The sequence below is a fragment of the Mustela lutreola genome, chromosome X (assembly GCF_030435805.1).
Source record: "Mustela lutreola isolate mMusLut2 chromosome X, mMusLut2.pri, whole genome shotgun sequence".
NCBI lineage: Eukaryota > Metazoa > Chordata > Mammalia > Carnivora > Mustelidae > Mustela > Mustela lutreola.
The window spans coordinates 39653945-39678079 of NC_081308.1; the positions used below are offsets into that span (position 1 = coordinate 39653945).

At 36.2% G+C, this 24135-nt stretch overlaps 1 protein-coding gene across 14 annotated transcripts in view; it reads left to right on the plus strand.

Annotated features, from left to right (window-relative positions):
* Positions 1-23214, plus strand: part of KDM6A (lysine demethylase 6A) — a 204005-nt gene extending 180791 nt beyond the window's left edge. For 13 of the 14 annotated variants that reach the window (XM_059158348.1, XM_059158349.1, XM_059158350.1 and 10 more), the window contains 5 exons: positions 1608-1795; positions 2599-2740; positions 17953-18079; positions 20514-20684; positions 21814-23214. In XM_059158348.1, the coding sequence (XP_059014331.1) occupies positions 1608-1795; positions 2599-2740; positions 17953-18079; positions 20514-20684; positions 21814-21843 (658 nt within the window). In that variant the 3' untranslated portion in view covers positions 21844-23214. Of the gene's footprint in view, positions 1-1607; positions 1796-2598; positions 2741-17952; positions 18080-20513; positions 20685-21813 lie in introns of those variants that run through there. The other variant, XR_009350033.1, reaches the window with a different exon arrangement.
* The last annotated feature ends 921 nt before the right edge of the window (positions 23215-24135 follow it).

Sequence of the window (24135 nt, forward strand, 5' to 3'; positions counted from 1 at the left end):
TATAATAAAAATCCAAAGTTAGAATGAAGGGTTAGGTAAATTTAAGCTGCAGGAATAGCACTTGCTACCCCAGCTTTTGATACTGATACTGATACTGATACTGACCCGTGTATGATAAAAAGGATGCTTGCTTTTTGGGGTAACTTTAATTTTTTTTTTTTAACTTAGTTGTTGATTATTCAGTGGTCTTGCTTACTCAATTGCTTGCTTGCTTTTGAATAGAAAGTTTTCTCCAATGTTGTGGTGGTAACACATTGGTGAGGTAGGGATAGAATTTGTGTTTGTAACCATATTTTGCTTCATAGGCAAGCTTTTCTGGACCGTTATCTACTGAGCATTTTACAAACAGTAAGCCCACCCATATCCCCTTGCAGATAGGCTACATTGGCAGTCTTCTAGGCTTTGAAGAACAGCTTGCATTTTTATAAGGAGAAAAATAAGACAGAGATTGCATCTACATCAAATGTTGGTGAGATTTTTCCATAAAGGTCCAGATAATAAATATTTTAGGCTTTGCAGGTTATATGGTCTCTGTCACAGCTGTGTCACTGAGGTACATAAGAAATCATGTGTAATAATACATAAATGAATGGGCATGGCTATGGTCTAATAAAAGTTTTATTTACAAAAAGAGGTGAACTGGATTTGGCCCATGGGCCATAGTTTGCCAACCCTTGATCTAGACCAAAAACAAAAACAAAAATTAAATTTAAACTAATGAAAATAATTTCAAGGTACACTTTATTGTATCCTTTAGCATGGGACAGTAAAGCCTGCTTCTTAGCGCTAAAGGAAAGAAACATTTCCATTCTGCACATTCTTTCTTCCCCAAAATGTAGCTAATTGAATTTTATACACTTCTCTTGAAGGAAAAGTTGCTTTCTAGTTTAAAATATACTTCATATTATATCATGATGAAGTAGAAAAAGAAGTCAGATTTTAAAGTAAAAAGCTTAGTAAGATCCATAGAATGTTTCCAAAGTATATTGGTGGTGGTGGCAGTGATGATGGTTGGTGGTGCGTGTGTATGATTGTTCATTTTTTATGAAGTTGTTTTCAGCTGCATAGTTTTAACTAGTATTGAAACTCTAGAGACTGACATCCTGTCTCCTTTTCCTGCTTAGAATTCAAAACAGCGGTAGAGACCATTCAGTTTTCCACTTTGCCTCAGAAATGAAAGTTCCTAATAGTTAATTATATCTGCCATAGTGTTCCTGTTTATGGACTTAAGTGACTTGATGTCAATTCCACCTTCTATTTACCTTTTAGAGATTTCTTGGTACTCCAGGACAAAGTGTTCAGTCAAATAACCTTTAGTGAAATGAAATTCAAAGTTAATGTATATAACTGTTACTTAAAAGGAGCTTTGGATTTCGTTTGGATCTTTGAAAAATCAACCGAAGGTAGTAGTACTGATCTTGGAGTAAGTTACTCAATATTGAATTGTAATTAATTTTACATTACATATGATAGTTCTTACTGCACAAGCAGTTAAGTTACAATGGAGTGTGAATGAGCATGTTTTAAGAAGTTTTGACCTTGTTTTCCAGTCTTATTAAGGAGCTTTATTAAAGTATTTGATCCATTTGCGTTATTTTTTATTTCAGAAACAACTTGAATTTCCTCATGGGTTCTTGGTGGCCCAACCTTGAAGATCTTTATGAAGCAAATGTTCCAGTGTATAGGTTTATTCAGCGACCTGGAGATTTGGTCTGGATAAATGCAGGCACTGTTCATTGGGTTCAGGCTATTGGCTGGTGCAACAACATTGCTTGGAATGTTGGTCCACTTACAGGTATTTTAAAGAATATGCTAAAAAAAAAAAAATTAATTTTTAAAGGATTGTATCTGATAGATTTTTTATTTTTCTTGGAATATAACTCACTAGAAATAGGAAGAAGAATTCTGTCTCCTTGAATAAAATTTTAATTTGTAGTACAAGAAATTAAATTCAAATGAACAGGTAGAAATTTAAAGACCATAGATCTCAGCAAATAACAAATTTATGTCTTTGTATACAAGGAAGATACACTTTTAATAATTTTTAGAGTGCTTGATTTTGTTTTATAAAGGAAACCCTTTATGGGAGAAGGCAAAATAGAGTGGTTATTCATTCTTTTCAATTTTTTCTTTTATCTGATATTTTGTATGAATAGCCCTATTATGTCAAAATCTGTTTGAATTATGCATGCCTTCAGGCGGTAGATAATTCAGAATAAGAATAAGGCCTTTGAAGCCAGAAAGACCTGGATTAGGACCAGGACCTGGCTCTTGCAACTTTGGGCAAGTTATGTAACCTCTCTGGGCCTCAATTTCTTCATCTGTATAATGGGAATAATAAAATTAATAAGGTAATGGTAAAGATGAAATGAGATAATGTATAAAAATAGCTCAGCACAATGCCCGGCACATAGTTATAGTAAGCACTCTTTATATGTTCACTATTATTATTGTCATAATTATCAAAGAAACAGCTTAGTTTTATAATCTTTTGAGGTTTCAGAATTGGTATTGATATCATCTGAGAAGGTGATAATGGTAACTTCATATCTTTTGGTACTTTGGGTTGCTATTTTATAACTTTTTTTTTTTTCCTAGCCTGCCAGTATAAATTGGCAGTGGAACGGTACGAATGGAACAAATTGCAAAGTGTGAAGTCAATAGTACCCATGGTTCATCTTTCCTGGAATATGGCACGAAATATCAAGGTCTCAGATCCAAAGCTTTTTGAAATGATTAAGTAAGTGCTTTCTAAAACTGCTGTAGTCCCTCTCTTTTTGGGGAGTGTTAACTATTCAGTACTTCCCCCCGCCATATGTTGACATCACAACAAAATGGTCCAGAAGTCTAGTAAAATGTAATATGAGAATCCACACATTAAAAATATTTTTCCCTTCCAGATAGTCAGTACACTGTGGTACAAAGAGAAATGAAGGCACACAAATTATTCTAAACCAGTAGATTCACAAGCCTGTGCTTCCCCACTACCCTCTGAGCCACCTGATATCTAGGAGAACTTGAGTTTTAATATTGAAAGACTGCCCTTGGTATCAGAGGGAGAGAATGGCATCACAAAATAATTGCTGGTACAGATAAATTAGCATTTAATATAGGGACTTAACTAAAATGGCCATTTTTAAATTGTTTTAATGAAATCATCCATCTTCTAATTGTCCCTTTTCTTAGCTGCTTTAAACACCTAATACAAGTTATTTGAATATATATATCGTACTAAGCTTCTCATGTATTGTCAGTTTCTATCTTAGCTAGTTCATAAATAAATTTAGAATATTTTCAAACAGTGCTATATAGCAGTGTTTTCCTAAAGTGTATTTTCTATCACTCTTGCCCCTACCCTGAAAAGGTGGGTGATTCTGGTCAAAGAAATACTGGAAAAATGATGGATTAGATAAAGTTTTACAAGTCCTTTATTCTTTTAATAGTTTTTGTAAAATATTTTAGAGACTGTAAGTGTTGGTATGTTTTGTGAATGGGAAAGGAGGAGGGTTATATAATGTGTTTCCCAAACTTATTTGTTTGACCAGTATCTTCTAAAGAATTGATCTCCTCAGAAACTGATTGTGGAATACACTGCTTTATACTCAATGATAAAATATTTATAGTTTCCATCTTTGTTAAAGTAGTGCTTATAATTATTTCTCCTGTAGCTATATTAATTTGGTCAGCATATGTTTTCAAAATACTGTCTTCTGAAAGTAGTCCTGTTTTAATAAAGTGATTTCAAATCTAAGTCCAAAATTTCATTCAAACAGAAAATGTGTGGTCAAGGTAACACACCTCTAGATTATCTTACAGTATAGTCCTTTATCAGTTGCAGTAGTCTTGGGCAGAAGTAGTAGGGGAGACAAAAGGTAACAAAACCCAAATCATAACAAATAATGTACATATCCCCCCCCCTTTTTTTTTTAATTTAAATTCAGTTGGGGCGCCTGGGTGGCTCAGTGGGTTGAGCCTCTGCCTTCAGCTCAGGTCATGATCTCAGGGTCCTGGGATCGAGCCCCACATTGGGCTCTCTGCTCAAACGGGGACCTTGCTTCCCCCTCTCTCTCTGTGTGCCTCTCTGCCAACTTGTGATCTCTCTGTGTCAAATAAAAATAAAATATTTTTTTAAAAATTTAAATTCTATTAATTAACATATAGTATATTATTAGTTTCAGAGATAGACAGTAATTCATATAATACCCCGTGCTCTTTACATCACATGATGTACAAATCCTTTTAAAAAGTTGGATCTTGGGTACCATAGTCTATAAATGTAATTGGCAGTAGGGTGTGAGGGGTTGTCTATCCATTTATCTTACTATATTTGACAGTGGTTCCTTGCTCTGAAGGGCAAATTCAGGGTTACTTTTCGATGAAAAATGATTTAAAGTTGCTGAAGATGTTTAGTAAATTTGAGATAGGCATAAACTGGAGGCTGATTCAGATCCCCTGAAGGTACAGGGATGGTACAGCATAGAAACCATTTCTCTAACAGCTATATAGATTGAAAGTGACTTACGGACATTGGGGAGGGCATGTGCTATGGTGAGTGCTGTGAAGTGTGTAAACCTGGCGGTTCACAGACCTGTACCCCTAGAGGTAATAATACATTATATGTTAATTTTTTTTAAAAAGTGACTCATTACATTTTAGATAGATTAGAATTTCACAATTGGAAAGGATTTTTAAGGTTATTTAGTCAAATCTACTACTAAGTGCAGTAATCTATTCTGTAGCCTCCATAATTTGTGGTCATCTAGCAGCTTGTTGAACATTTTCATTATCTCACTGTAGTTCTTGAAAATTCTTTACAGATTGGCCCAAGATCTCCCTGTCATTTGGTCCTAATTCCCTAAATATGTTTCAGATTTGTGTAAAATATATCCCATTCAACAAATATTTAACAACCAGCTCTGTGCAGTGTTTAAGTTAAAACCCCTCCCCTCGGGGGTTTTTAATTTTGGTAGAGCAAGACAGAGAGACCACCAGACAGGTAAATAAATTACTAACAGATAGTATGAATAAGATGAAATGCCTAATATTTGGGTAGCGGTGGGGGGGAGGGTAGGAGTGCTGCTTTTTCTACAGTAGTCAAGGAAGGTGTCTTGAGAAGATGAGTTTTGTGTTTATACCCAAATACTGAGATGGAGTCAACCAAAGACCTAAGGGTAGAATACTTCAGGCCTGAATGGCTAAATTAGGAATAGCTTTGACATGTTTGTAGGACAGGAAGGCCAGTGTATAGCAGAATGAGAGAAAGAAGGGGGTTGCAGTAAGCTCAATGAAGTGAGCAGGAACTAGATTGGACATGGACTTCTGGATGTTACAGGTTACCGTTAGATTGTAAGCAGGATACTGATGGGTTCTGTTTTAAACTTTTAAGAAAATGAATCTGGTTGCTTTGTAGAGAATGGATTCCAGGGGTTGTGGGTGGATAGTTAGAAGGCAGTTGGAACAGGACAGACCAGCCTAGACAGACATTTACCCACGGGGGTAGAGAGAGGGATCAGACTAGGTTCTTTGGTGGAGCTAAAGCTCACAGAACTTGCTCATATGTTGCAGGATGTGGGGAGGAAGTGGCAAGAGGGAAAAAGGAATCAAGGAAGATCGTTGTCCTATTCTGTTCTTCCTACCTGGTCTTCATTAATTTAAACATCTCTCGCCTCTATCATCGTTTTCATCCCTCCATCCCCATCATCCTTGTCATCCTTCTAGACTCCCTCCAGTCTATCATCATCCTTCCTCTTAACTTTTGAAATATTGAGCATTGACACTTATACTCATTTTTGTTATAAGGTTATGTTGAAATTGGATACACACAATTTGGAAGTAATTCAATTTAAAATTACCCATGGTACTGTTGTTCCTCATACCTACCTTATTTTTTAACCTAAATGCACTTACATACTCATTTTACTCCCATTTTTACTCTGTGCTACAAAATATTCAGTCATTTGAATCTTTATTGTGTTCCTCATTATATTAAGAATTCTGCTCCCAGCTGGAGTTGTCATGAGATGTGATTAGCAAGCTCTTTTTGTCCTCACATTGATTGAAATGTTCACTATAAATATAAATTCAGACCCCTAAGCTTTGCTTTATAAACGTCCCTCTTAGAACATAATCATTCAGCTGTTAACCAAAAACGTACTTTTCTCCAGCCAACATTGTGCCTTTTCTTTCATTTGTACTTTCCATAATTTAATGAATATTGGCTGATTGTATATACGACTCTAGGGTAGGCACTGAGAGGGTGTATGTTTGTCTGTGTGTATCTGGTGTAGGTCTTGTCTTGAAGTAAAAGTGCATATAAATAGATACATTGAAAGAAATACAACAACAGATCCCCACAGGATTCTTCCCAGCTCCGTGGAATCAGAAAAGTCTGTGTATTCTGGAAAGCAGGTAATTGATGTAAAGGGTAAAGATGTGGAGGCAATGAAGGGAAAGAGGACAGAGGAATACCACCTAAAGCCAGTTTAAGACCAGACTCTCATGCCATCAGGAAGATGCTTCAGTTCATCTACAAAGTAATGCATAACGTGTCTGCTTCAGTCCTGCACAGTCACATATTCCTCTGGTGAGGGAATGAATCTCTTTTCTTCACTTGAGTACCAGGTGAAATTGTTGGTTTACGTGGAGAGGCCCTGTTGTGCTATTACAATCATACTCAGCATGGTAAGGCTGCTAACTTGGTGCGAGGCTCGGGGGAGCTCTCCTCCTGCCCAGAGCACCAGCAGGTGCATACTCACGGCCGGTCATCTTTTCTTGCTCTTCTGTCCCCAGCACCTGCCTCTCTCGCTCTTCTCTCCAGACTTCTTCCCTACTGGCTATTTGTATGATCTTAAACCCATATATGATATGACTCTGTTAACATATGTGGTGGTACATTCTAGCTTGAGGACAATGTGTGTGAGGAGTAGTAGAACCAGAGTGGAGTTGTAGAAGTTCTTTGTGGCAGATCATGCATTGTGTACCAAACATAAGTCTATTTTGTTAGAGAGCTTTTGGTGGGTTTTTAAGTAATATGATCTAATTTGAGTTTTATAAAGTTCTTTCTAGCAGTTCAATAAACAGAATAAGATTTTGGATGGTAAGAGCAATGAGTGAATCAAAGTTAGTTTGGGTTTTCAATTCTGGGTTCTACGTGGTTTCAGTAATAATGCTAGTTAATAAATTGATTTGGCAGGGGGCATGCCTGGGTGGCTTAGTTGGTTAAGTGTCCAATTCTTGATACCGGCTCAGGTCAAGATCTCAGGGTTGTGAGATCAAGCCTCTTTTTGGACTCTGTGCTCAGATCTGCTTAAGATTCTCTCCTCCTCCCTCTGCACCCCTCTTCCCACCACTCACATGCTCTCTGTCTAAAAATACATGTAAAAATAAAAAGAAATTGAGTTTGGTACTTAACTGAGCACTAAGAAAAGTGCTTCCCAGACTGTATCTGAGTTCTACCTCTCAGCAACCCAGCGTCGCCCAGGTGGTTAAAGCCAGGACTAAATGCTCAGAGCTGTCTTGTATGGAAGCTACTTGTATGTATCTTTGACACAGAACTTCATTTTGGGCACGTTTGAGTAGCCAATAAAATAGATAGAGCTGTTCAGCGGAAGTTGTACAAAATACAGATCTCTAGAGAGCAGAGTTAGAGCTGGCAGACTAGAGGGTCTTCCATCTAGCCATTTGTGATTGCCTTGAAAGAAGTGGGGTGGGGAGTTGGCCACAGAGCTTAGAGAAATACTTCTATTTAAGAAAAGCAAATAGTGAACCAAATGAAGGTCAGAAGATAGCATGGGGAATGTATTGTTACAGAATAGAGGGGGTCTTTTTCCATAAGCTCAGCTTTGCTATAAAATTGTACCCCCATCATTGCTTTGGTCTTCAAGCCTAATATCTTGCCAACGAAGGAAGTGATACTGGTTTTTCCTAGCTTGCGAGCTATACCAATTCTTTTAAGTCATGGTTCTTCCTTGCTATTTCTTTCCTCGGCCAGAGTCATTGTCTTCATCTCCTGTCCACTCCACCATCCATAGCAATTTGGCTTTCTGCCTTAAATATGCTCCAGGCAGTTCTCTTGGTGAGGTTACCAGTGACCAACTAAGCTTAGTATGTTTAGCTATACTAAAGGCACAAATGCAAACTTTCTTTAAAATCTCCCATTTGTGCCTCAGATCTGACCCCCACTTAACCTTGTCAGCCCATGACCCAATACTGCATTTAGATGTGTGCTTGAATTTTCCGTTATTTTTGCTACTCTATTTTGTAATTTTTACATTGCCCCCCCCCTTCTTTCTCCTTTTTTGAGTTATCTTTTAGGAAAGCGTTAACTCAGTATATATTGAACATCTGAATTGTAGGCTATTTTAAAAGAAAAAAATTATCAGCTCCATGTAAGAAGTGGAATGGAGAAGATATATATACAAAATAGTCCTCTTCCTTAACTTCCTGAATTATTGTTTTTAGTTCTAAATACTGTGAATCAACCATGTGTAAATTTGGGGGTCTTCATAATTAAGTATTAATCAGAAACAACATAAATGAAATTTACCTTGTGCCTTCACATCCACTCACACATTCAGCTCCACCCAGTTCTTTTCATGCTTTCATATTTGTTTCATATTTATTGTGAACTGAGTTGTGGTGTGATACTATGCTGAGGGAGAAAGGGACTTGATCACTTCTCAGGCCACTTATAGTAAATGGGGAAATAGTGAATTAAAATATGGGATCTTTGCTTATGAAGATACTGGTTTTAAAAATGGGGGGAACACAGAGGAAGGCACTTCTGAGAGAGGGGAACGTTAAGGAAAGGCCTCACAGAAGTAATAGTGTGTACCTCCATAGTCTGTTATCCTGAACCCCATAGGCCAAATGTGGTTTTGTGTTCAGAATTCTTTGGGTTTAGAAAAGAAATACAGTGCATATATATTTTGTCCTTCTAGTGAGGTCTATGGCAGTATCCTAGAATCAAACACATTAATATTTCTGCAGTAAAACAGTCACCCTTATGAGATAAGCAAAAACTATAAAAAGCCACAGGTCAAGTTTCAACACCAAGTGAGGTTATGCAAAATTTATGAAAAATTTGTGGGAGTATAGTAATAGATCATGTACTATGTTGGCACCGAGTGATTTAATAACGGGAGAGTGATGTTCTCTCCTGTTGCCCCCCTCTAATTCCTCATTATCATTTTGAGAATGAATTACCTGTTACTACCTGTTGTTATTTCAACAAGTCAACATTAATCTTAATTTTTTTTCTTTGTACTTCCCAGGTTCAAATTGGGTCTTTCAGAGTCCTGCAATTCCATTAAGTACTTTATCTGAGTAAATCATCTTTCAATTTCTACATCCTAGTTGTTTTACTAAAATACACTAATTTTCATTCTCCACTTCATGTTCTTCCAAGTACTTTTTGCATTGGCATGAGTCAAAAGAATATTCATTATCTTGATTATTACTTCCTTCATTTTACAATGCAGTAACCTTGACTTAAAAAGTTAACAGCCTAACTCCTTAGAAGAATTTTAGTGGAAGCTCAGTGAATAACTTTCTCTTTTGATTTCCTTTAACTGTCTAAATGAACATGGACTTTATTCCATATACCCCCATATATTATAAGCAAACTTCGTTTCTCCTTCTTTAGCCAAACTTTTAAGTGTCTTTTTAGGTTTAAGCCCTACTTTGTTCATATTAGTTGAAGAGTATAGATTTAAACTTAGGTTGCTAAAAATTTCAGGTAGACTTCACATTGGCAGCAGCCACCAGTGGGAAGCCTTGAGAATTTTAAATCTTTTTTAGGAGTGCCTGGGTGACTCAGTTAAGCATCCAACTCTTGATTTTGGCTCAGGTCATGATCCTTTGGGTTTTGAAATGGAGTCCGGAATTCGGTTCTGTGCTGGGCATGGAGCCTGTGTAAGATTCTCTCTCTCTCTCTCTGCTCTCCTCCCACCCCTAGCATGCTTGCATACTCTCTCGCTCTCTCTTAAAAAAAAAAATAAAAAGAATTTTAAATCTTTTTAATAATGGTCAAATTTGCATGTTAGATCACTTGGCAGCAAGATTCAGCAATAAATGGAAGGCAGACGATTTGGAAGAAGAAATGAGAAGGTAGTTGACACAGTTCAGATAAGAGGAGGGACAAAGGTTAGAGGGTGATTGGGTGGTGGAGGTGAGAGAGAAGTCTGCCTGTGGGGCTTTTCCTTGGGTAGGCAGTGGGATATTTATACTTGTTGATGAACTGGGGGTAATAGAAGAGGAGAGGAAATGTTGTAGGTGTGGGGAGTGATTACCAGCTTGGTGGATGTCAGACCTGCAGAACTTGAATTCCTCCTGTGATGTTGTAGTGGGGATCTCTGTTAAGTAGCCAGATGACTGCATGGCTCTATTGCTGAGAAAAGGAGTCTGGTACACACATTTGTAGCTTTCACCTGGCTGACAGGTAACCCTCCTAAGGTGCTGGCTGTTAAGTTTTCTGAACCATTAGCTATTTTTAAAATAGAGCAATGCCTATACAAAGATATGAATTAAGAAAGACTCTCTAAATGTAAAGCTACTGACCTTTAACTCATTGAACTGTGACATTTTTTCCATATGAATACCCTATTATCCTTTAAAAATATATCAGATTTGCATTTAAGGCATTGCTTCATGCCCCCACTCCCAAACTTGTTTATACTTTCCCTCCAACTTTTTATTTTGTAATTTAAAAAATCTACCAAAAGTGAAAGAATAGTACTGTAAATGCCCATATAACCTCACCTAGAGTCGTCAGATAGGTTTTGTCACATTTACTTAGCAGTTTCCACATATGCATATGCACACACTTTTTGGGCTGAGCCATATGAAAAAGTAATTTGCAAACATTATGACATGACCCCAAATGCTTCAACCTGCATCTCTTAAGAATAAAGATATTCTTGTGTTCCCACGGTACTGTTTAACACACGTAAAAAAATGTGAAATTCAATAGTAATTAGCTAATAAACAGTCTACATTTGAAATTCCCCAACTATACAAAAATGCATTTTTGTAGCTTTTATCTCTCCCTGCTCCACGAGCCCCTATGATGCTCACACTGAATTCAGTATGTAATCGTTGTATCTTTAGTCTCTTTGAAATCTTAAGTCTTTTTACATGATTTTTTTCCTTTTTGCTTTGCTTTGCTTTGCTTTGCTTTGCTTTGCTTTTGTAGGAGAGCGTACCTCTGTTTCATACAGAGTTCCACATTCTGGTTTTGTTTTCTCAAAATTTTATTTTGGTTGTACATTTTTGAGAACTATTGAACATACTTTAAATGCCTATTCTGCTCCAGTATAAACTGTGTCATAGGTATTTTCATTAGTAGGTCTTGAGTGAGTGAAGTTTTACTAAAATAGGCAGTTTAAAACCTAAAATTGAGGGTGGGGAGATTATTGATGCTGATTATCCATCTTCATCATAGTATACAGTTTTTACTCTCTGGTTTTAATTTTAAACTAGTTGAGCTAAGAGAGACCTCATTCTTCGAAAATTCTTGATTCCCATTTTCAAATATTTGCGGTGCATTGCTGTGGCCTACATTTTCTCCCTGTATAGTGCTCAGTCTCTTTTTAACTTCACTTTCATAAGACTCATATATTCGTTATGTTTTAGCATTGAAATAATGCCTTTTAACAAGACCCTTGAAAAGGAATCAAATGATAGTTTAGCAAGTAAGCTCTGGAGACTGGTGGTACTGATTAGATTTCCCTGTAGGTAACAGGCTTTCGCAATACTTAGATTCCTTTAGATGCAGTTGAATGATTTAATCTCAATAGTAGATAAGGTGAAGTCCAACAAATATGGTATAAATTGTTGCAATCATGTTGGGCTGTTAGCAAGTTAATGTAATGATAGTATGTTTTCTAATACGTTGGAAACTGGTTCCTTCACCACCTACTTTGTTCCACTTAAATTGCTGTGATGGTAAGTAGTTAAGTACATTTTCAAATGTCAAAAACGGAATGCCAAATACCCATTTTCCTCTGAAAAATTCAATGTTAGGCAGTTTCAGATTTAGGAAGAGCATATTAGATAGTATGCTGAGGAGTAGAAGGTTAATTTTCAGAATATACATTCTCTTATCAATCTCCCTGTAATCTGCTGAGTTAATACACATTCTAAATACACTAATACCTTATAAGCCAGTACTGGAAAATAAATTTTCTAAAATTTCAGAAGTATCAAGTCCATTGAAAACCATTCCCCACAAACTTAAGTTCTTGTATCATTTTGTCATACTTTGGACCACTTACAATGCACTCTTTTAAGATCTGTTTTTAAATGTGCCATTTTATATGCACAGTATTAATGCTTTATTCTTCTCTGTGCCTTTTGTGTATATGTGATCATTCTATGTTTGTTATTTTCTTTTCCTTTGTAATTTTCCTAAGTCTTTGGCTCTATGCTATTTGATATCTCAGTGAGGTATTACTACAGGCAGGGCAGCACTGTGTAGCTGTTGGGAGTCCAGTCTGCCTTCAGATCTCGGCTGCTCCATTTATTGGTAGTGGGGACCATGCGCAGATCACCAAACTTACTAGCCTTTGTTTCCTTTTCTCATACACCTTGTGTAAGTATTATGTGTCTTAGCATAGAGGAAGCACTCAGTAAATGATAGCTATAATTTATAATTATTAATACTAATATTCTAGAAACCTCAGTCACCTTCTGTTTTTCAGGTATAATATTCATGGACCTAGGGCAGTGGTTCTCAACTGTGGGTAGGTTGGTCTCCCCTGACCCCCCTTCCTCAGGGCACATAGGGTAGTGGCAAGATTTGAACGGGAGGGGTACTGTGGATATTTTGTGGGTAGAAGTTACGGGTATTGCTAAGCATCCCACCATGCTCAGGACAACCCCTCACAACAACAAATTTCCCTGTCAAGATAACAGTAGTGCCTCCAGTGAGAAATCCTGACCTCATGGGCTATGGACTTAACACCTTTTAAATAATCTGTCCTATGTTCTTTTTGGTGTAATTATTATACTTTTAGTTAGCATTCATTGCACAGTTTTTTTTCCAGATTAAAAAAAAACTAGGTTTAGTAATTATTTTTTAACACAGTTTAAGCATTTGACATGTTGAATTTAAATACTGATCACTAATTGCCAGACAGTAATCTAAGCATTTTATATAACACCTGTAATTCTCATAATAGCAGTAACAGTTAGTTGTCCTCTTTTTGCAGTGAGGAAATTGAGGCACAGAGAATATGAAGTATGTGTGGAGCTGGGATTTGAACCCAAGCAATCTAGCTCTAGAATCTGCTCTTATCTCCCCCCGAAGCTTGCCTTCTATAGTCTCTTAAAGGATTTTATCATAAAAATGTGATTCATGAAGTTGGTATAATACTAATGTCTATTGAAGGATAATGCTATAAATTTTAGATCTTGTTTCCAGTTTCACCACTTATGAAGTAAGAGATTTGCACTTCCTGATCATAAAAATCAGCAGAGACTCTTGCTAAAATAGATTTCTTACTTCCTGATCATAAAAATCAGCAAGAGACTCTTGCTAAAATAGATTTCTAGTCTCTGTTCCTAACAAGTAAATTCAGAGCTCTATGGGAAGAACCCTGGAAATCTCTCTCACAGTGGTCTAGATGAATCCTCTGATCAAGCAAGCCCCTGACATCTTAGACTAGATTAGAGCTCTTAAAACTAACAACATTTTTGTTTTCCCTTTTTTGGTACATATTATAGATTATTACCCTATCTACATAATAAAACCTTTATCATAAGCACAGAGGTTTTGGCTATACCTTAAAGCAAATTGTTCATTATTAACTCCCTTTTCCCTTTGATTCTCATTTTTTAATGTATAAATGAGGTATACTCCAGCTCTGTGGTAATGTCCAGTTAGCCTAATAACTGATTAAGAGGGTATAGCCATGAAGACCAGTCCATAGTTAGTATTGATCCTAATGCTATTGTCCTGAGGCTGGGTCTTAATGAGACACCATTGGGTTAAATATGCAGTGCTTTAGGAGAACACTGAACAAACAAAATCTAAAAGTTCTAAAACTGCATCCTTATGGTTAACATTTGCTTTCATGCTTGATTTTTCCATCCAAGAGTTTAAAACTCTTAACTCATTTTATCATTGACTGAGACCTTGATTTTCAGCCATGTGGTTGGTTTCAGTGAAACCGTTAGATGTCTTACTGACTTTTAGACACTTACTGTTGTAGGGGTATGAAACCCTGGTGACAGGTGGCAAGTGTGTTTCAGGGGCTTACATGTTGGCTCACTTTTCCTGGATGGCTCTTTAGTAAGAGAGATTGGTCAAGGCACGGCGTCTCTTGGTGTACTTTAATTTGTACCCCATCTGCTTCTTAGTGGCTAAGATTGTTACCATAAAGACTTGCTGTATCAAGTTAACCCATGTTTCATCTGTCTTCACACCAGTGTTTGGGAACTAACTTTGGAAACTTAGTTAAGTTGCCTCTGGAATGTCTGAGTAGTCCCCACTGTTATCTTCACTTCGACGTAGTGTACTAGCTTTATTCCCTTATTCTCCTACCCCAGAAACATCCCAAGATTAAAATCTTGTAGCAACAGTTGTTTGTTCCCTGAATAATCCCAATACTAGCTTTATTCATGGCATTCCTGCTGCCTGGAAGATGCCTTCCTCCTACCTCTCCTTCTTGCTCACATCTAAATTGACAGCTTCTTTATGAAATTCTGTGATTTCCCATCTCCCCTCAGTGGAAGGTGAACTTCTTCCTTTTAGCATTCATGGCATTACTTCATCTTTTGCCCAATGTATTGATTTATGATATTATTCATAATTATTTGTCCTGTTATCTTCAGTTTTCTTATTCTGCTATTCCAAGTATATTTGCATTTCTATCCCGTGTGTAAAGCAGTTTTACTAAAATTCCATCCCTCTTGAGGTTCCATCTTTGCAGATGGGTTTTTGGGTGGATTAGATTCTACTGTATAACATGCCCTCAATCAGCCTCTTCGTTGTGGTTTTCTTCCAAGCCAGAGCTATCTTTAATATCCCCTGCCTTTTTGTGTAGTCTTTCATTCACACAGCTAAACACGGGGTCCTGAAACCAGACTGATCTTAAAAGTCACAGAATTTTCTGCTTTTCTAGCTCCTAAAATCATTTCTGACCCTGTTCCTAAAATTCATTTGTTAAAAACAGCATCTTCTATCCTCTACATTTTTATACTTTTTGCTAGTGATTTATTATTTTGTTTTGAACAAGTTGCATTTTTAATTGCCGTAAGATAAATTTATTAAAATTCAGCAAAACTAAAGGGAAGAGGAAATGGCAGCAGTGATTTTGTTTGACTCTTACTAGTATTTAGCTCTTCAGTACACTCAGCTGTTGTCCTCATGTAAAACCAAAGCCTAAAAGCAGAACCAGATGACTGTTAAGTCAAGTCCTGAATAGTATCTGTGTCTTCCCTAGGCATCCTTTCCCCAAATGTTTTTATTTTCTATTTATTTTTCTCTACCCTTCAGTTGAATCACATCCTCTTGGACAGACTTATTGCTGTGGGCTCCAAAAGAGCCTTTCTCTCTCTCTTTCTCTCTCAATTCTCCTTCTGTTCCAACTGCCACCTTTTGGAAATGGGAAGAAACAAAAAATTTTACTGTTAAGGAAAGAAACCAAAGGGCAAGGGGGAAACCATAGTTTGGTTATTTGTTGTCAGACCACATTAGTTGGACTGAAGATTTTTTAAGATTCTAGTATCTCACAAAATAAAAATTCTGGAGCTGTGATCCCAGAAGCAGCATATTCATGGCTAGTATTTACTCTTAATGTAACTCTGGCTCTAACCCTTTATTGTTTATAGGGAAAAAATACATACTGATAGCCTTCTTCTGGATAAAACTACCAAACGAGCTATAAGTTATAAACTACATCTAACTGCCAAAGTAGCCCATAGCATTGGAGATAAAACTTCATTCGCTGAGTAGAGTGGAGTAATGCTCCTCAGAACCACAAAACCAGACTGTGCTGGTAGAGCTTCAAGAATCTCATCTTCTAAAGAGACGAGGGGGATCAGGCAGGTAAAAAGAGACCAGAAAGAAGAGAGTACATTGTGAGCTAGTGAGGGGAGGCTTGACATTTTGTTTTTCCAGACCCCAGCCCAGCCACTTAAAAATTAGCTTCATAACATCAGGCAAATGAAGCTTCCCTGAGCCCTAGTTTGCTTATTGGTAAGATATGGAGATAAGAGTGCCTCTCACAGGCAGAGAGGGCTGTTGAGAGGTCTACATGGCATAACATGTCTGAAGCACCTCATACCATGCCTCCTGTTTTTTATTTTTAATTATTCATGTACTTTATTTGTTATTTTATTATTTTTCTCTGTTCACACGAGAGCGTAGTGGAGTGTGCAAATCTTCCAAAGGTACCTGCAAAGTTTTAGGCATTACTTTGCTATGAAAGAGACCTTGTTTTGAAGCCCGGCTTGGCAAACTTGTTCAGTAAGATCAGCGGCTTCAGCGGTGAATTGTGTGTGACACAGGAAAGGGAAAAGGGAGGAGCAAGTACTGTTCAGGAGTTGGTGGCATACTCTCGAGTTCTGTCTTCTTGCTCTTCTTTTTGCCATGATCTAACTTTCTGCTTGCTACCTCCCCTGACACATCTCCTCCCAAACACAGCTGTCCTGTGTTTGACTTGCAAACCACAGTCTAAAGCATTATTTTGCTTTTAAATAAGTTAAACACAAGAATTGTTGAAGCCAGATTAAGAGGGAAGTTCTTTGACTATGATACTGAAAAGATCTGCTTTTTAACTGTAAAGTTGCTATTGTTTAAGGTTTGTTATGTAAATTAATAGGTTTACATATATTTTAGGTCAATATTTTTACCTTGGCTTAATTTACATGGGTTCTGATAAGTACCAATTCTTTAACCTTGTAGCTTAGGAAATAGCAAGGACATATAAATTCAGAGAAATCAAATATGCTGTTATCAAACTTTAAATTTTACTTGTAAGTAATTGGATGTTTATCTAGCACCTACTGTATGCCGGGCACTGTCCTAGGCAACAAATAAAACAGACAAAAACTTTGCTCTCAATTAGCAGTCAGTTGCTAAACTCATTTCCTTTTCTTTTGGGTATTTTCATTGTCTGCATTTTAGAACTGCAAAGTGCCTTAGAGACCATCTAGTCCAACTTCTCTTTCAAATGGAGAGCCCAAGCCACTAATTCACAGGAGAGTAAGAGACTTTAGCAGACAAGTTCAAGTAATGACAGCAGACTATAGGAAAATCAGCACAAATTGTGAGAATTCAGTATTGTTAGGATTATAAGTATGAATTTAGAAAAGGCATAAGTTATAAGAAGAGTTCACTTGTGTTAATATAAATGAAAGATTCTATATTATCCTCAAGTTAAAATCAAGTGATGTCGTTTTTCTTCTTTAATGCTATAGTGAAACCAATTTTGTGTCACGCAGTAACTAAATGTATAGTTTTCTGTGTATAGAGTCAAACTTTTCAAAAGCAGCTGTACAAGACGATGCTGTTTCTGAGTGTCTAGGTAGTGCTGACAGAAATAATGTGCCTTCCTGCCTTAATAGAATCATAGCAGTTGAGATTTGGGATTTAGACCCCTTATGTCGAGGATGAGGAGATTGACTCGCAAAGAGGTTAAATTGACTTGCCCAAATAAGAGCCAAATCTAGCAACTTCTATTTAAGCAAGGAGTCAGGTTTTTTATATTAAGATCACTGTATTTTGATATTCAGATATCAATTAATTTTCAACTTTAAGTGATACAATTTTGTCATCAGACTTGCTGAGCATTGGCCTTATTTTTTAAATAAGAGAATATCCAAGAAATTGACCAAAAAAAAATTGATGAAGTTGCAGATACTAGAACCAAGTCTCTAGGAGTATATCTTTGATGCTAAAGATATACAGTATTCTGTTGCTGGTCACAAATAATTTTTCCCCCATAATAGGTATTGTCTTCTGAGAACTCTGAAGCAATGTCAGACATTGAGGGAAGCTCTCATTGCTGCAGGAAAAGAGATTATATGGCATGGGCGGACAAAAGAAGAACCAGCACATTACTGTAGCATTTGTGAGGTAAGTAACTACTGTTGTCCAGGGTTGTTTTATAAAGCCTCTTAACTCTCTACTTTTGGTTTCTCTTTGGCTACTTTTATTTTAAATTTATAAATTTGTAAGTCTATAAAATTTATAAAGAATACTTATACTCCTATCCTGCATCTTACTGAAATTGGCATTATATTCAATCTTGTTACTTTCTTGTTACTTAGCTGTTATATTAAAATTTAGTCTCATGACCTACCATTTCACTAACAGTGAATTAACTCTAAAAGTAATTATGATAGTCATTTATCTAGTAGATGTTTAACAAATGATACTCATCAAGAAGTTTAGTCTTGAGATTTTAAACTGGGAATAATCCAGATGTAAGCTGATGATAGTAAACTGGATGTAGTTAAGGCAGATTAATGCTCAGCCTCTCTGGTGCAGTTCATAGAACACTGGTCAGTCTTCTGTGGCCAAGGCTTGCAAGAGAAGCAGTAACAAATAGTAATGTAATACCTGTTCTGAAGGAGTTTACATTTCTACTCGGAGAAGACAAATTATAAACAACTAACTGTAATGTACATGGGACTGTGGTGAATGCAACAGAATTAATGGATCTTACTGTTAGGATAACACCGAGGGGAAAATGACCTAATTTTCACTTCTAGTATTGGCATAAGAATTCCCCAAAGTATTAACATTTGAGTCCATCCTTGAAGGATGAGTATGACTTCAGTGGGCTAAGAAATGATGAGAATTGGAAGTGGAGTGAATGTTATTACGAGCTGTAGGCACAACATGGGAAATGAAGTGGCTTGTTCAGAAAAGGGTAAGTAGTGTGTGGCTGAAATACAGACTATACAAATTCAACCTACAAGTCTAGGTGGGAGGAACCTTTGCAGAGCATCTCAAATGATTTTAAGGAACTTGATATTTATTCTGAGGTCGTTGAAGCCATCAAAAGATGTTGATCAGGAAGCCATGTTGGATATGTGTTTGAAAGAGAAATGTGGTTGGAGAAAATGGAGGTAGGAAGCTGTTGCAGTGGTTTTATGAAAGATTTGTTATCTTAAGGCCTGCATGAGATTGCAGTAGGAGTATTAAAGAAGGAGAGGAATTAAAAAATATTTAGAAGGTAGGGCTGCCTGGGTGGCTCAGTGGGTTAAGCCTCTGCCTTCAGCTCAGGTCATGATCTCAGGGTCCTGCGATAGAGTCCCGCATCGGGCTCTCTGCTAGGCAGGAAGCCTGCTTCCTCCTCCCCCTGCACCCCCGTCTCCTTGTGATCTCTGTCAAATAAATAAAATCTTAAAAAAAGAAAATATTTAGCAGGTGAAATCCACAAGACAGCTCATTACATGGCAGAAGTGAGGGACAGGTCGAAGAATGCTCACAAATTGTCTGGCTCAGGTCACCAGGTTCATGTTGTTGCCTATTGATAGTAATGGTAAAGTCGTAAACACTGAGATTTTAAATTAACACACTGTTCAAAGAAAATAGGATGTGATGAGAGGTTTCTGTCATTGAATAAATTCAAGGATATACCAAAGCCAGGGATATCAGTGATCCATTCCAAACATTGAAATTCTGTATTCAGACATTGACTTTTATTTGAAATGATTGACTCCATCAGCTGTTTTAATGTTGTGCAACCTGCAAAGTTAAATCTTTGAGAGATCAGATAGGTTGTGGTTAGGTTTGTTACACCTCAGAAAAAAACCAAGATGAATGAATAAACTTTTCAGAATGACTCCTGTCCCTTAGTGTTATTTTTTATCCCACCTGAACCATAGCAGCTCATCAGTCTTTCTGTAAAAGGTAAAGGTATTATTTCTAAAATCATGCTATACTCATGAATGTACCTTTTGTATAAGCAAAAGGAGCGCCTGTTCCTTAACATGAGGCTTATAGCTGAATACTCAACTGTCACTTACCTGTCAGTTTCCTTGTCTGTAGTAATCAAATTATATTTATTCAATGAGTGTGTTTTGAGGTTTGTTTTAGCACTGTGCTATGCTCTGGAGGTGCAAAAGTGAGTAAAACATAGTCATCTTTGAGGAGCTCAGTCTATGGGAGAAGACCACTATTCACACCCAGTGCTCTGTGATGAGTACCGTTACAGAGAAGTAAATGAAAAGTAACAATCACTTTCTTCTGATTTTATACCATTGTTTCAGATTTAAAACAAAAACTGGCTGACCTTGATCAACTTTTAAATTGGGCTTTTGCGAGCGGTTGTAAAAGGTTTGTCATTTGCATTACCACCCATGTCTTTGGGTTTGGTGCAAAATAAACCTGGTCTATTTAAAGATTCTCAGACATGGCGATGTTTTTCTTAGTACTTACTCTTAACCAGAGATCACTGTCCACAATTCCATGTAAAGTAGAATTCTATGACTATACTAAAATAGTACAATAAATAAATACCATTCTCTCTATTGAACTCTTTTTCTCTTGCATAAAATAGGTGGAGGTTTTTGATCTGCTTTTTGTCACAAATGAGAGCAATTCTCGAAAGACCTACATAGTGCATTGCCAAGATTGTGCACGAAAAACAAGTGGAAACCTGGAAAATTTTGTGGTGCTAGAACAGTATAAAATGGAGGACCTGATGCAAGTCTATGACCAATTTACATTAGTAAGTGAAATCAGCATGTGAGTACATACTTAGCTGGATAGGGAAGCAGCAGTGTTTGTTCTGCCACCTGATAAGTAGGAGGTAATGAAATATTTAAATTTTCCTTTTGCTTGTTAGATACTACATGAGGAAATACTCATATCATTCCCCTCTCCTTCACTTCCAAGTGTTTATGCCTATAAAATTGGCATATTTCATTTTCAGTTTTCTTGCTGGGTGAGTCCACGCCTAAATAATGTCACCACAATTACATTTTAAAATCTTTCTGTGCTTTTAGAACACTATCATATCCTTTATGCCATTTGATATCAGTTGATAAAATGTGTACATAGGCTTAGTAGCGTCCACAAAATGATTCAGTAAGTGTGGTCTTAAATAGACTTCTGCTTTTAGAGCTGATTATATGTATTTAAAATTCTGTCCTTGCCAGAAGTATTAACCTTATGGGAATATTTGATGGAGCTTAACTTCTAATATATAACCTTATGAAGTTCAGGTATACTTACAAATATTACACAGTTTTTAATTTTAAGCAGCAAATGCTTAGATGGAAGCATTTTACTCTAGCACATCAATAGTTTCATGAATAGAAACACAAATATGATTTATGAACTGTTGATTTCCTCCAGTACTTTTCTCTGCATATATAATCAAAACCTGAATTATTGAAATTTAAGTCCTAGTTTCACTTAAGTGGTCTTTAAGATTGCTTCAAGAAGAAGAAAATTATCCAGAATATGTTAAACAAAATTGAGATAGCTTCTGAAGCCAGTCACTAATGAAATTATAATTGATTTGTGAAATCATTTTCCGTAAACCTTTTTTTTTTTAAGCAATCTAAAAAATGGTCAACCTAATAACATCCTAAGAGCTTTTAACTAATGGGGGGAAGTACAGAAAAATGTGGGCACACTGAGTAGAATAATGGCCTCAGACCCTTAGGAAAATTGGCCACACCGGAGACAGTAGTTAAGGGAGTTTCTGTGTTGACATTGTGTAGCAGGCAGTTAAACTTTCTTTTGAGAATTGTTCCTTCCCCTACCTTCATAAGCAGACTGTGTTTGTAGCCTTGAGCTAGGGAATGCTATTAACCGTTTGCGTGCCAAAGTAACATACCTTTTATTTTCAGGCTCCTCCATTACCATCCTCCTCATCTTGATATTGTTCCATGGACATTAAGTGAGACCTTTTCTGCTATTCAGGAAGTAACTCAGTTCTGCACCACTGGTTTTTGTAGCTATCTCGTAAGGCTGCTGGCTGAAAACTGTGTCTATGCAACCTTCCAAGTGCGGAGTGTCAACCAACTGGACAGGGGAGAGCACTGCTCCTACTCCAGGACTCTCACAAAGTGATTAGCTGTACTTCAGAAAAAAAATAATAAATTCCATGTTTTGTATATATCTGACAAAACTGGCAACATCATACAGACTACTGACTTGAAAACAACCTCTTTTATATTTCTCTATTTCTGGGCTGATGAATTGGTTTTCATCTATCTTTTCCCCTTCAAAATTTTCCTTGGAAAAAAAATACTAGCCTAGCTGGTCATTTCTTTGTAAGGTAGTTAGCAATTTTAAGTCTTTCTTTGGTCAACTTTTTTTTAATGTGAAAAGTTAGGTAAGGAACTTTTTTACTGCTTTTATGTTTTTCTGTCTTGTTTTGAAACCATGACGGTTATTACACTTTTGGTTCCTAAATAAAATGTTTAAAAAATTAACAGCCAAGTCACAAAGATAATGGATTGCACATAGACTAAGGAATAAACTTCAGATTTGTGATTTTTGTTTCTAATCTTGATGTAAATTTACACTATTTATAAATACATATTTATTGCTTGAAAATATTTGTGAATGGAATGCTGTTATTTTTTCCAGATTTACCTGCCATTGAAATTTTAAGGAGTTCTGTAATTTCAAACACTACTCCTATTACATTTTCTATGTGTAAATAAAACTGCTTAGCATTGTACAGAAACTTTTATTAAAATTGTTTAATGTTTAAAGAGTTTTCTATTGTTTGAGTTTTAAAGAGACTTTATGTACAGTGCCCAGTTTTTGTTCATTTTTCAAATCTGATTATATATATTTTATATATACTTATGTATGTATATATAATATATATAGAAATCTGGATATATATGTATAAAGATTTAGAACTTAAATTTTTCTCGTTTTAAGTTTCAACATCTATGGTAGATTTTTGAGGTGTCTACTGTAAAGTATTGCTTACAAAAGTATGATTATTTTTAAAGAAATATATATGGTATGTATCTTCAAGACCTAAAATGTCAGACTGGTTTATTGTTAAGTTGCAATTACTGCAATGACAGACCAATAAACAATTGCTGCCAAAACAATAGTATAATAGTAGAAAACAAATAGTGATTGAACTTAAGATTTTAAAGGGAATGTTACATGGGCTTGATAAATCTTGTACATCGCTAAGTAGAGTTTTATGTGGAAAAAAAGGTCCAGATGAAGGGCTCTATTTTAGAATGCAAATAAATTAAGAGACTTATTTTTTAATGTTAGGCAATTTTGAAATTTCATGCTTTCCTGCTTGCATGATGTGATTGGGGTGTTGGGGGGAGAGTCTACAAATCCATATCTGGTAAAAATACAGCAAGCTATATTAGCATTAACAAGTCACTTCTAATTAACAGTAGTACTTCATTTTATAACAATGGTACCTTGCATTTGGCACATACTCTCTTTTTATCACACTGTTCTTTATAAGATTTTCTAGGAAGCTTTAGTGAAAAAGCATAAAGAATGCTAGAAATGGAGTTATATTTATGACTAAAGAGAATTTATAATACTGTCTTGGGAAATGCCATGCTGATTGCATTAATCAAGTATTCTTGTTCAGATAGTTTTGGAGTATGTTGTCCTCCTAGAAACAGTTTGAAGGCTTGAAAGCATGGAGATACTTTATTTAATTAGTTAATTTGGTAAATATTGAATATCTACTAGCAGCAATCATCTCTCATTTTATAACTTCAGAAGGAAATACTTACAAATCTATTTTAGTTAAGGAGCAAGAGTGCTTGTCTAAGTGCTGCTTAGGATTTGTAACCACTAATATTTTTGAAATAATAACAGACTTTTTTGCAAATAAAAATCACGAGCCAACTATCGGAAGCAAAGATTATAAGAATGCTAAAGATACACCTAAATGTTTCTTAGCCAATTCTAGTTTATCTTACTGACACAGTGTCTTCTTTTCTATGGTTTTATCAAGATAGTTTATTGCCAAGATTAATAGAAGTTGTCTGACATTTAGGAGTAATTTAGTGCAATTTCACCAATACATACTTGTAAGTTATGTCAAGAATAATACTTGCTCAACTTAATCTTTGAATGGGTAGAGGATAGGAGATAGAAACCAAACACATCAACATTACTCTGAAGTATAACTAGATAAATTCCTGTGTAAACTGCTTTCTTTTCAT